The sequence below is a fragment of the Patagioenas fasciata genome, chromosome 18 (assembly GCF_037038585.1).
Source record: "Patagioenas fasciata isolate bPatFas1 chromosome 18, bPatFas1.hap1, whole genome shotgun sequence".
Taxonomy (NCBI): domain Eukaryota; kingdom Metazoa; phylum Chordata; class Aves; order Columbiformes; family Columbidae; genus Patagioenas; species Patagioenas fasciata.
In genome coordinates this window covers 5,487,664-5,501,215 of record NC_092537.1, presented here as the reverse complement: position 1 = coordinate 5,501,215, position 13,552 = coordinate 5,487,664, and the positions used below count along the sequence as shown (strand labels likewise).

At 42.4% G+C, this 13,552-nt stretch overlaps 1 protein-coding gene across 2 annotated transcripts in view; it reads right to left on the bottom strand.

Moving 5' to 3' along the window:
* ABCC3 (ATP binding cassette subfamily C member 3) overlaps nt 1-13,552 on the bottom strand; it is a 47,803-nt gene that overhangs the window by 14,337 nt on the left and 19,914 nt on the right. For both annotated transcript variants that reach the window (XR_010652506.2, XM_065852203.2), the window contains exons 8-15: nt 10,039-10,257; nt 7,583-7,760; nt 6,871-7,032; nt 5,678-5,770; nt 4,150-4,353; nt 2,797-2,943; nt 1,904-1,991; nt 811-877 (exon numbers count right to left, since the gene is read on the bottom strand). Coding sequence is in view for 1 of the 2 variants with exons in the window: in XM_065852203.2 (XP_065708275.1) it covers nt 811-877; nt 1,904-1,991; nt 2,797-2,943; nt 4,150-4,353; nt 5,678-5,770; nt 6,871-7,032; nt 7,583-7,760; nt 10,039-10,257 (1,158 nt within the window). In the remaining variant the exon portion in view is untranslated. The remainder of the gene's footprint in view (nt 1-810; nt 878-1,903; nt 1,992-2,796; nt 2,944-4,149; nt 4,354-5,677; nt 5,771-6,870; nt 7,033-7,582; nt 7,761-10,038; nt 10,258-13,552) is intronic.

The window sequence follows — 13,552 nt, the reverse complement described above, 5'->3', positions numbered from 1 at the left end:
ATTGCTGCTTTAGGAAGCCACCAGATACTTTTTAGGCCCCGGTGGCTAGCGATTTGAGCTGGAGATGCTGGTTCTTTCTGAAACAAAGCCCAGAACACTGAAGTCTACCTGGCTGCAGATTTGTTTGCCTGAAACAAACTGGCTCCTTTGAACTCTAAGCCTCTTGCTTGTAGGTATCCATGTATAAGCTGTTCACATTATATACTCGGCACAGCAGCACGAGCTCCTTGGACTGAGGATCTAAGAACACTTACCAGGTTTCTGTGATTTTGGTCTGACAACAAAGCATAACATAAGGAAGTATGTGCTTCCACGCAAATTCGGTTTGTATTCTTTTGAATAGTCAAACGTGCAAAACATGCACTCCCATAGTCTGGAAATGGCCCACGTACATCCAGAGAGATGAGTCTGCCACAAGACTCTTAAAAGAACAGACCACTGTTCGCACATCCCAACTAAGACATCTCAACTGTCTTTATAATCCATCACATCAATTTGATTTGTCCAATGCTTCAATTAAAAAAAAAAGTCTATTTATGAAATTTACACAGCCTTTCTATCCTTTAGTAGGTCACTTATTTTATGCTGGTCACCATGGAGCTAAAGCCTTACAGTGCTGTTCTGTAAAGCCTCAATATCATGAGGATTAGCTCAAAGTTTTAAAGGCAGAAGAGATGCATATATGGGATGTGGGGGAACAACCTTTTCCAGAAGTGAGCCCGCAGATATTACTAGAAATCTTTCAGATAGACCTCCTAGGAGCCAGAAACCGGGAAGGTACTGCACTGCAAGCGCATAAAGAAATCTTACTCTTTCAAAGATGGCTTAAGCTCCTTTCCCCAGCTGAACGTTGCATTCGTTACGCTGATGGCATTGCCTGTATGACAAAACACAACAACAGAGAAGGCAGGAGATGTGTTATTACACAGAACAGCACTGCTGAGGGACCGGCAGACAGAGGAATCTTTATTTAGGGGCGTTTCGTGTACCCTGCGGTTCCCTTTCCTGCTGGTATGGGAAGTGCAGTCTCATGACCGTGGCTCACAAGACAGGCTCGTTCAGAGTGAAAATAACGGATGGCAGCTTAAGCTATAGACCGTGCTTACAGACCTATGGAGCTGGAAATCTGTCCTGCTTCCCCCTGCCCCGGTGAGGCTGGTCCCAACATTTGCTGCCTAGAATCCCCATGCAACTGTAGGCACAACTTTCCTTAAGAAACCACTTTCGAGTCGGTAGGAGACCACAGCGTGCTGTTGCCTTGGGTGTATCAGATTAAATTTGCCTCTGCGCAGCTTTTGGCTTGTCACAGTGACAGGTGACAGATCTGCCAGCTTTCTTTACCCCCTGGTGGGGTGGCGTGTAACAGGAATCGCATGACATCCACACAGCCATCCCTCCTCCTCCTCTGTCCACACCATCACACACAGGAAGGGTTTCAAACCACAGTTGTCACCAAACTGCATTACATCAAAAAACACTCTTTTTTTTTTTTTGAGACCACCTGGTTGGCTTATTCATTTTGGAATACTGCTTCCAACACAAAAAAAACCCCAAAACTGTTTATAATGTTCCCGAGCATTCGTGCAATGCAAGAGGTTTGAGCAGGTCTTGCTGTCTCGAGTCAGTGGATGTGCTTCATCATTCAGCGCTGTTGGCACCCAATACATTGCAGATGCAAACTCAGGCTCAACAACTCAGCCCAAAGCTCAAAAATGCAGCCGGAAACTTTATTTCATAATTTCTACCCAGTCGGAACAACAAACACATACTTTTCAAAGAAGGAGCTTTTTTTTTAACCTAAGATTATGGTTGTTATTTTCTTTTTTCATAACCCAACCCGTCCAAAACAAATACAAGATGTCTGTGGTATTAGCATAGTTCAGAAAAATACCGATGTCTTTACCTGGTGCAATTACTTTTGTTTCCACACAATTTGGATCAAGCTCATCATGACTCAGGAACTGCTGAATTCTCTTTAGGGAAACGCTTGTCTAAGAAAAGAGCGTGGCATTACTTTATCATTCATTTAATGAGGACTTAATGCTCTCACCACTGAAAAAAGACAGCATACAGACTGGCTTCAGCTCTCACCCCATGGGCTTCCTGAGCAGTGACTCATTCCTTCCCAGCTATCAGCCTTATGCTGAAATTCAAGCTTTTAACTGTGAAATTTCTTAGGCCAAGCTGAGTTCATCTGAGAGAAGCAAAATTCACACAGACAAGCTTACTCAGATGTCAGGCTTGCCAACACGGGGCATCAGCAGAGAAAGGGTATTAGAAATAAACCCAGCTAACAGGGGGATGCATTCCAGAAATCCCAGAATGTCAGGGGCTGGAAGGGGAAAGCTCATCCAGTGCAATCCCCCCATGGAGCAGGAACACCCAGCTGAGGTTCCACAGGAAGGTGTCCAGGCGGGTTTGAATGTCTGCAGAGAAGGAGACTCCACAACCCCCCTGGGCAGCCTGGGCCAGGCTCTGACACCCTCACTGAGAAGTTTCTTCTCAAATCTAAGTGAAACCTCTTGTGTTCCAGTTTGAACCCATTACCCCTTGTCCTACCATTGGTTGTCACCGAGAAGAGCCTGGCTCCATCCTCATGGCATTCACCCTTCACATATTTATAACCATTAATAAGGTCACCCCTCAGTCTCCTCCAAACTAAAGAGCCCCAGCTCCCTCAGCCTTTCCTCATAAGGGAAATGTTCCACTCCCTTAATCACCTTTGTTGCCCAGGGACATCTGAAGTTCTTTTTGTTTGAGTTGTTCAGAACAACTTACGCACCGGCTCCTCCTTACCTGCGCAATGTTGCTAATGACTTGCGGAAGCATACTGAGGGGAAACTTTAAGATATTAAACAAGGAGAGGGAGACAAAAGCCTTTTCTGCATCCAGGATATTATTCTCATCCACCGAGACATATACAGCAAATGTCGTCAATGCCACCTGAAAGCCAGAGAGTGAGTTTACTGCAAGATGTAGGTAAGATTTTGACATTTTAAAAAGCAGTCAAGCCTGACAGGCACCCTTGAAATAAAAGTATCAACAAAATTCGGCAGATTCTCTGTTTCTGACCTTTTCAACACGCTTTAAGAGTGACAAGTCACATCAACAAGTCGGTACAAAAAAAGGCACGCAGAAAAAATAACTTTCGGATTCCTAATGGCTACGTTTAGCTGAACCAGGGGGAACAAGCGGTGAACTAGAGAACTCAGGTAAATAAAAAGGAGAAGCTGTTATCTGGCTGTGGTTTGGCTGCATTTCCAGCTCCACCCGAGCAAATTTTCCCGTTGTAAACTGTAGGCTAAGTAAACAAGACTTACTACAGGAAAGGGAATAAAATCCAAGTTATTTGCTGGTTCACTGTACAACAGGGACCATCCATGCGGAGGGACCATCCTGTGCAATAAAATTAACCATGAATAGGAATGGGAACGTGTATTTAAGGAAGTGCATTAACTTCAAGGAAACATGAAAGACGCAGGATCTTGAAGCCGTTAAGAATATTTCTGCAGGGTTGGGCCTTTGATCTCGAGAACACTTGGCTCGGAATATATTTGACAAAGCACTTATCTGAATGTTTTTATCCATCAAAAGCCTTTCTGCAAAAGGGATCACAGTGCAATGAAGGGGAAAACAGAGGGAAAGAGAAAATAGAGGAAAAAGCATTTCAGAATTGGCTATGTATCATTTGGGCTTTATTTTTTTATATTAAATAGTTATTTTTTAAGATTGTAGAATAATTTAACAACTCCCTCTCCCACTAAAACAAGCAGAGCACCATAACACAAAAGGTAGAAATGAGAGCTTAAGACAGACGTCATGACTGACTCAATTAAATTTCTATTCACAAATATCTCTGAGGTTTCAAATTCCAGTTGCAATTTGTTATGGGAAGTACTTTGAAGTGGTTGGTAATTCTCCTGACAAAGCTATTCCCAGCTTCCACTGGCAGGCTTTATCAATAAATACTTTCATACTGATTAACAAAAGGGCTTTAGAGAACAAGGAACTTTGCTTCAAAGTACGTGAATATTTTTTTTTAGAGTATTTACATTTTATTCCTGTGTACATTTAGTAAGCAGAAAGTCTCACACTTATCCTTCAAGGATGTACTTGTGTAGCTTAGAAAATCATGAAAATTCAATTTACCAGGAATGGCGCGCTGATCCATGCGAAGGTGGACAAAGAATTGAGATAGGCGGACTTTTTCAAAACTCGCAGCTCATTCTTTCGTATCTCCAACACTTTTTCTGAAAACGATGGCTCCCAAGCATACAGCTTCAGCACCTTTATGCCACCCAGAATCTCATTCATTAATTTAATGCGGGAGTCTTTATATCGCATTTGTTCCACCTGGGTTATTAGTAAACACAGGAGACAGAGTGTCACAAGAATTACTAGAACTGAGATTTCCACATGTTGTCTCACAGCTGGGATGGTCCTTGGGCTGTTACTAAAGACGATGCAAAAGGTAATTAAAGAAATTCAGGCTGTTATCAGTAAGCTCACTGTGCAAGTCTGTACCGCCAAAGAAACCAGAAATCAAAGAAAATGGCTCAAAAGCAGAATATAAAAGCTCTTTACTCATCTTCTCTGTTAGGGATTACATTTTCAAAACCACCTTAAAGAAAGATTCAGGCACTTCACAAAAACACTACCCTACCTCTTCCTTTGATTTCTTCAGATTGTTTTCCTGATATGCACAGTTGTATTTCTTACGGTATCCCTTGAAAAACACCCTTTTTTTTCCTATACCTTAGAATACAGTGCTTCATTCAGTTTTTTGTTGTTTTTTTTTTTTTTAAAATAGCCCACTCAGCTGTATGAACAAAATGAAAATCTGTGTTCACACACACACACACCAAGCAATGCAGCTCTGATCATCTTAGAATGGGCAAGGGAGAAAAGGAATGTTAATATGAACATGTCAGCATCCAAGAGATTTAATGGGAAGTCTGAATGTCTCTTTAAGGCACATAATAATACTGCTCTGTTACTAAGGCTGTGCCTAAATGTCATCATTTATACTCGTTTTCCAACTCTTACCTTTTTATACATCAACAGCTTGATCTTTTTTTTAATCTGATAGGTTGCACAGCACAAGCCACTTATTAGATTTTTCTAGCACAAAGCCAGAGGGCACTATTATATTGGTTTTTCAGCCTTCCCCGACTAGAGACAACTAAGGCTACACAGAAAGGAATAAAAGATCCTTTTACCTAAAGATAATAATTCAAATTTAGCCCAGCTCAGCAGCAGTGAAAAATCAACACTGGTTATTAGCATCAAACACAAGCTCCCAGGTTTCAGCTCCCATCTCTGAAAACAGCCATTCACAGCCCTCAGAACAGCATTTATTTGCCATTTCTCCAGACACTCTTAGAAGAAGGTACCAGGTGAAGGGATGTGGAGACTCAGAAACTTCTTGCTGTTCCCAGAAGCTGCTCCTGCACTATGGAGAGCCACTGACTCAATGCCACACCTTGCCCTTAAATAGCATTCAATTCGCTATGGAAAAACTATCTGAGAGGATACAGCTATTAAATCTATCAGTACCATCTTGCTCATACCGGTGCAAGTAGCAGCTCATTAACAGCCAGGACAATCAGCGATGCCTTGGTTTCTCATAGCACAACTGCCAATTCAGATAACGTCACCCTCTCTGCTGGGACCTTACCTGGAATGCTCTGGTTTTCATCGCTATGGCAGCGTTACATGGGATAAGTAAAACCATCACGGCGACTCCCGCCAGCACAGAAGGCCCTAAAGTCTTGATTGAAAAAAAAAATAAAGGTAAGTTTTTATTGCACCCAAGTGCTGCTGTTCCCCACGGTGAGCATTAAAACAAGAGCAGGTTATAGAAACAGAAGTGCATTGCCTCACTAATTAATGTTTTCCACAGACAAGCTGAACTCCTCCCAGTGAGGTGTTCTGATTCCACAGAACACTAATGAGGAGACAGAAAAATACGACAGCATCCGCCTAGAATTATTATTATGCTAGTACTGGTGAAAGCAGAGTGCTTTGCCATTTACCTGTTAAGTGGTTCCCATTGGGAGGGGAAAGTAAGTTTGCACTAATGCAAATACAGATCTATTGAGCAAATGTGGAAAAGGAACAAATAAGCTACACAGAAGGAATTTTTCCATTGATTTATCTCTGAGCAGGGAGCTGTAATTACAGAATTACCCCAGCAGCCTCAGTGTGAGTAAAAGCACACAAACTGCTACCAGGGTCCAGCTTACCGGCAGGGCAGTAACTCATAAAGCTGCTGCAACTTAATGGCTTTTGAGTCTAAATCAGGACGATTATGCTGGTGCTACTGTTTTATGCAGTAAAACACATTAATTGCATGGAAACATTTTAAAGATGAAAGCCAGGGCTCGAACTGAAGCTGGAGTAAACCAGGAACAACTTTACCATAGCAAAGGGAAAACTATGTTTGTTCCAGGCGAGATTTGTTTAACGGTGGCTTGCACAAACTCCTTTATGTGGTGTAATATAATCTTTATAGATGGCTTACATTTCCTTTGTCCAGGTGGTTTTTGGTTTGGTTTTTAAACCATTTCCCTCAAGTTCTCACTTGTTTCAAGTACAAAGAACATTGCGATGAGTCCGAGATTGATCCTATCAAACATGGTAGAGATGGAGGAGACATACAGGCTGTCCTTTGTTTCAAGTAACTGATCTTATCTACCAGCTGAACAAAATAATTGAGAGACTTATTGATCATGTACCCCAGTACAAGCTATTTTACTACAGGCCAGAAGAGTAAGTTTTTAAAAAAGCAGTGGTGGCTCAAATTAACAAAAGATAACAAGCTTGCACACTATTGAGATGAATTCTGATAAAGTGCGACAATGTCTGTACCTGCCAGAGGAAATACAAAGCCAGAAATATCTGGAGTGGCGCAGACCACAACATGTTCAGGAAAGTCATCAGGTCCATGAAGCGCTGGGCATCCACTGACATCAAGTTGACAATTTCTCCAACAGTAGATGAGCGCTTTGCTGAGTTTGTGATGACTAAGGACTGAGAAATAAGAGAGATTCAGTGGATTCACAACCTTGATACACATGGAAAAACACAGAGAAGTAATCCTCAGTTATTAGCAAAACAAGACACTCCCCAACAATGTACCTCTCCAACGAGAATAAATTAATTCACAGTTACATCAATTCCTAATCTTTAAAGAACAAGACTTCACAAAATGTTTCACTTGTGAGCACCTCTATCTCAAGCAGTATGTACCATTCTGAGAAAATCTGGTTGCATCTTATCAACTCACAGCACAAGCGCACTATTCTCCTGGATCCCTCTTCCAAGTATCTAAAGTGAACCAGTATTTGCTTGTGATATGTCTGGTGACCTCCCAGAACGTTCACATTAAGCTGCTGATCACTAGAAAACTCTGTAAAATATGACAGAGATACTCCTAGAAGCTCTCCAGAAAACCAATCTTCTGTTTTCCAGAGACTGTTCTTCTCCGATATGCCTCCTTTTCCCCAAGTATTCGAGAACGGAGGCCACTTGCTGGGCTTATAGCCTGGTGTTCCAGCCCATTAAATGCTTCCAGTCTTACCTTTCGGTATATCACTCCAGTGATCCCAGTTCTCAGCCTCATCCCAGTAACAAAGCAGTACTGGAAATGCTGGTGAAGTATGAGTGTCTGCACCACAGCGCAGATGAACATCAAAGCCGCGATCAAAAATCCCCACCAGGCTGGGGCATCTTTGTTCTTAATGAAGCCGATTAATGCACTGTTTTTTAGAAGATTAGGGAAGGAAAAGGAAAAAAGAAATGAAAATAAAAAACATGCAGCAAGTTTAATGGGACGTATCGCAGCTTCTCGCAACTCTGGCATCCTGCCACATCCTCTCTCTAACCACAAAAAGTAAACAGCTCTCCAGGATGCAAGCTGAGTAACGATTTCAGTCAAACAACATTGCGAAGATACAACAGCGAAACCTTCAGCTTTGCCAGTGAGAAAGTCCACTTGCAAATGAGCCTGTAGAAAATGAAATATGATGAGAAACCCCGGGTTTCCCCTGAGATCATGGTTTAAACACATGGCTCACTGTCTGAGCTCTGCTAGGCAGCCCCCTGGGGCAGGAGGTGAATGACAGGACAGTCGGACCATGTAGTAAAGCAGGAGGAACCAGCTTCTCACCCAAACCCTTTGCAAGCAGCCTGAGTGCTTCTGCCTGGAGTGTTTTCCCACAAAATAGCTAGACTAAAAATCACCCTCCTGGATGGATACATAAGGAGCTCTTCACTCCTACTTTTTCAGTACAACAGTACTGCCATTAAACTGGCTATATCATCTTTTATTAATAAGCCATTTCTTACTACACGCAGCTGCTCTCCCGGTGAGACCTGCACACTGACATGCAGCAAACAAGCAGAACGACCTATGGTAACACCCAGCATTCGCAAAAATCACATCTCTGATTTCAGCCTACTGACCGGAGAATTGAATTGTCAAAATATGGGCAGAACAGAGATTTGACTCCATGGTTCAAATAACTTGCAGGGGGGGAAAATACACCTGGAAACTACAGATCATGCTCCAAAGCCTTGCGTTAGAAGCATGAGGTTGCTACATCTTTCTTCTTCCACTCCAGAAAGATCTTCCTTCTGCACTGCACCAGCTGTTCATGCTGTAAGTGGAAAGCTTCAGGAAAACCTTTTCCTCATAGCCCCAGCATGGGATTCAGCAATCTTCTTAGCAACATCAAACTATCTTAACGTGCAGCCTGCCAGACAGCCCTGGCTTTTCCATTTTCTCTCACCACCAGCAGCGCATTTTCCAACACGGCAGGAATTTAGACTTGAGAAGAAATTCCCCATCATACGCCTAGAGATATCACTGACAACATATCCAGGAATTTATGCAAACTTGAGAAATTCCCAGAATAGATCATACTTAATGTGTTCTCAGAAGGAAGCCAGCTGCCTCCTCTTCGCTAGGGCCTCTGGAAGAAGGCAGATTGTAAGCTATTAAATGTCACCATACTGGGTTGGACCCTCTCTTTAGCAAATTTCTGAGTGTGTCACAGAACAACGCGATCTCAGAACACAGCTCCACACTGATGTCGTTTTAAGAGACACTCATATAGGAGCAGGGCTCTTCTCCCCACATTCACCTGTGGGCTCCATCCAAACTCTGTTCTTCTCCCATGCATTCACAGCACTGTGTGCTTTTCCATTGATTTGAAAATAAAATATAATTGCTAGATAGAAATGTGGGTATTTCCACTGTTAGTTAATGATTATCTGGTGAAATTCTCACTACAATAATAATACTAACAGAGAAAAAGACTGTGGGGATTGTGCAAATTCCTTTATGGATCAGGCTGAGCAACTACTCCCTCTGGAGATGTACAGGTGCTCCTCATACAATGAGAGTTTACGGACATACCACTTCCATCATGATCTTTCTAATTTGTTTTTTAATAGAACCGTATTTTTCTTCCACATGGAAAAGTAGCACAACTGTGCCTCGCACACTCTCATTGCCGTGCACATCCAAGAATACGTGAACTCATCTAAATGGTACAAAACCTTTCCCAGATGACAGCAGCACGGCCAAAGCACCACATACTTGAGCATCACGCTTCATTTATACATCAAGTCACACTACAGCTGCGGCCACCACCAATACACGTGGGTATCAGATGTACAGAGACGACTGGATCCAGCAAGCAGTGCTTTGCTTTGATTTCACAAATAATCCTTTAGAAACGGGGAGAAATTGCTTTGGACTGCTGCACGGAGCAACAGGTAATTTGTAATTCAAAGCTGTCTATCGGTGATGGGCGGTTTATGAATCTCGCATTTCAGTGAAGCTTGCCCAATGTACAGCTTAGCTCACAATAAAGAACTCCTGTTTTACGGCATTTCAGCGGGAAGGTGGGGGAGCATACACACGCAGCACTGTGAGGGGAACTAGTTGTGCATTTCAAAAATAAATCCTCCGTGCCAAAGCCAAGACTCCACAGGGACTGCACATAGAAACTACTCACACACTAAACCAACCTTAACAGCTGAGGGTTGACGAAAGAAAGCAGGTCTTGTATCAGCTTGAAGAAGGAGCCGATTAGGAAGTATGGCCCAAAGGTCCGCAACAAAGCTTTGAGAAAGGAAGGTTTTCTGCTGTGCCTTTTGTCTCTGATCAGAACTTCTGCTTCCTCTGGACCATCCCCAATGTGATTCAGCACATTGTTAGATTTCTTCATGTATGTCACATCTTCTTTCCTAGGGGAATGAAACAAGAAGTTGGAAACAATCGATGATGAGAATGTCATTGCCCTCTGTGTACTGTACCGCAGTAACATCTAAAAGTCTGCTCCTTTCTTTGCTGTGCCACTGACCAACAGCAAGACTTCCAACAAGATCTAGATGTGCTCAGGGAAAGGCCACTCTTGCGTAATGAGTCTTGTTTTCTTTTTCTGCAGTACTTATGAGGTGTCCCCCATAACGCAGAAAAACCAATCACCACGGGAAGAAAACGTGGCCCAAAGAAGTAGGAGTTGAAGGCTTGATTTCCTTTGGCATAAGACACAGCTGACCTTGAATCTCTAATTTCTTGTAAAGGAATCCTCTAATGGTTGCTGTTTACATATCACAAAGACACCCTCACCTAGTCCTTCTGACACTGTATTCTTTATTCAATTAGCAACTGTACTAAACCTTTAGCCTTATCTGATCACACAGCCGCTTTTGGAGAAGTCGCCTGGATCCCTCCGGGGCGACAGGCATTGAACCACACGCCAAGCGAAGGGAGGAAGCAAGCACAGCCCTCTCAAAATACAGAGCTTTGCATTCCTGGAAACTTGAAAGAGTACACACCATGGCACCTCCAAAGCTGAGCCAGCTCCAAGACCTGGACCACAGCTGTCCAAGGCTCTTCCAGGACAGAAACTTTGGGTTTAGGTGCCTAAATTTTACACAGGTGACAATTTAAGCATTTAAACCCTGTTTGGCTGTATTCCTTTCATACTTTGTGTGTCCCTTTCTCCATCTGCAAAATAAGCCAACAAAAGTGACCTCTTCTGCAAAGCTCTTTGAGACTGACTGACGAAATGTTCTAGAAGCAACTCTGGGGTTTAGGTGCCTGACTTCTGTTGCCCATCAATAAAGAGGGGGTGCTCCGGGAAATAATTTCCTCCATGAATCGCTCTCAAAGAGCAGCTTGGCAGTTTTTCTACCAGCAAAGACCGAATGGTTGTTGTTTCTTGGGGACTATGGGACCTAGAGATTAATTTCCTAAATGTCAGCCAGGAAGGTTAAGTCCAGGTGGAGCAGGGAGAAGGAAATTAGTCTGGGGCACATAAGCCTTATAAGAAGGGACAGATGGAAGAGAGGCTCTAGAAACAGTGAAGACTTACAAGAAGGCATTTGAGAAATAGCTTGTAAGTGCTACCAAGTGAGGTTGGATTTACGATTCTTCATAAACCATGTGCAGATTTTTTGGAGCTGGCTGTAGAGACAAATAATTCCAACAGCCCGTGAGCGTTCAGAATGATCACTGTGGGTAACAGTCCACAGGTAGAAACTTGTTCACGTCCCTTCAAACAAAGGCACGGGCAAATTCTGATTTCTTCGCAATAAAGTTTGAGGGCAGAGGGGAACCTAAACCAGACAATTTAGTTTTGTTTATTTGCCTTTTTTTTTTTTTGCCTCCCAGACAAAAATAAACTGTGTTGGCTTTGTCCTTCCAGATCAAACCTGGAGAGTTTATGAGCAATGCCTTATTTTTCTGGCAACCAGGCTGTTAAACTCATTAAAGGATTTGAAGAAACAAGACTCTTTGCCCCTGGCTTGGTGCTATTAAAAATGTTTATTACATTGAGCTAACAGCAATGCAACAGTTCCCTCGCAGCACAAAGATCCCAAAGGGAGAAAACGCACTTGTGGTGTTTACTGGGGGTGTCCAGGTGATGTCAGGTTTTCGGCAGCGTGTGGGACTGCTCACACCCAGCTTTTCATCAAAGCAAAAAGCATGTGCCTGGTTTCCATTATTTATAGCAGGGCAGATAATAGGTGCTGATTATCTCACGGGAAAACATGTGGCTTTCCCAACGGCGATGACAAGGCCCTGCATCTTCAATTTGCCTTCATAAGGATCGTCTCAGAAGCAAAAACTGAAGGGAAGTGGATTCCAGCTCTCTCTCCTCCATCCAGCACAGCTCAAACTTTCTCCAAAGCAACTGCACTTAGCAGTAAAGTGAGTAGAAACTTGAGCCATACAGGCAAAGCGAGGAAAAACAAAGGGAAAATACTCTTTGCATGCTTTACTATCTACAATAACAACTTCAATCCACACTGATCTCTCCTGTAACTCATTAGTAGCAAATGAATTATTAGCAGTTATTTAACAGTAATTCACAAGACAGCTGTGAAGCAAAATGCAAGATAGGTTTTGTAGGTTTAAGAACAAAAGAAACGTGATAATCATTGTAATACGTTTAAAGCTTTGGCTATGTCAGAGTTGCAACTGATTAAGTCTTCTAAAATAAACTATTACGTATACTGCAAATATTTTCCATGACACCGTCAATACATTTGCAACTTGACACAGCATTTTTTAATGTCATAAAAGCTTGTTCAGAGCAGATTTAATGAGAAGAGTAAAAAAAGAAAATTACAACAGCTCCCAAGCAACTACCACTAACGTTAATTGACAGAAAGTAATCGAGAATACCTACCTGTAACTGAAGAATAAGCAGAGCCACAAAGCTTTTAGAGTTATGTGAAATGCAGCAATCTAGAGTACAGTGGTTTTCTTTGTTTTTCTCTTTTCCCCAGCTTAGAATCATTACAACAACCACCACAAAATGTTACCTGAGCTTAATACAAGCCAGAATTTATGGTTAAATTCATTGCCAACTGGCCCCACTTTCTATGAATAATTTCCAAACGCAATGAATCCCATGACAAAACACCAGGCATGGTTCCTGGTTTCCTAGCAAAAGTTTTCCTGGACCCTCGGCACTTGTGCACAATGGCTGTGCTCTTACTATATAGAATCCTGGGGGAGTAAGATTTATGTCTGTGCAAAAAGACCAGAACCCAGACAATGCACGCTATTCCACACCATAAAAATAGAGACATTAATAAAAAAGAAAACCCACAACACGCATACATAGAGCACCAGTGTAGAAGCTGCTTAGTGTAGAAGCTGCTGGTGTTAGCGCTGGAAACCTTTCAAATTTTAGCCGTGAAGTGGAACTCTCCACATCATATTTAGCCTTGCCAAGAACCTTACAACTCTCTCCTAATATTATCACATAATGGGGTCTTTCCAATTTGGCAAGGATATGCCCAGAAGAGAACAGAGGAAAGCCTCCACACAGGGAAGAAATCTCCACAATGAAAGGAAATGGAAGTGCAGGCCTCCTCCTTATTGACATTTTTCATTTGAAACACACTATTATCACATCTATTTGTTTGGAAACATTTTGGACACTAACCAGTGGGAGAAGGAAATACAGTTGCACAATAGATAACTTCTTAAGAATAGATTAGGACAGTACATGCAATAAAAAGG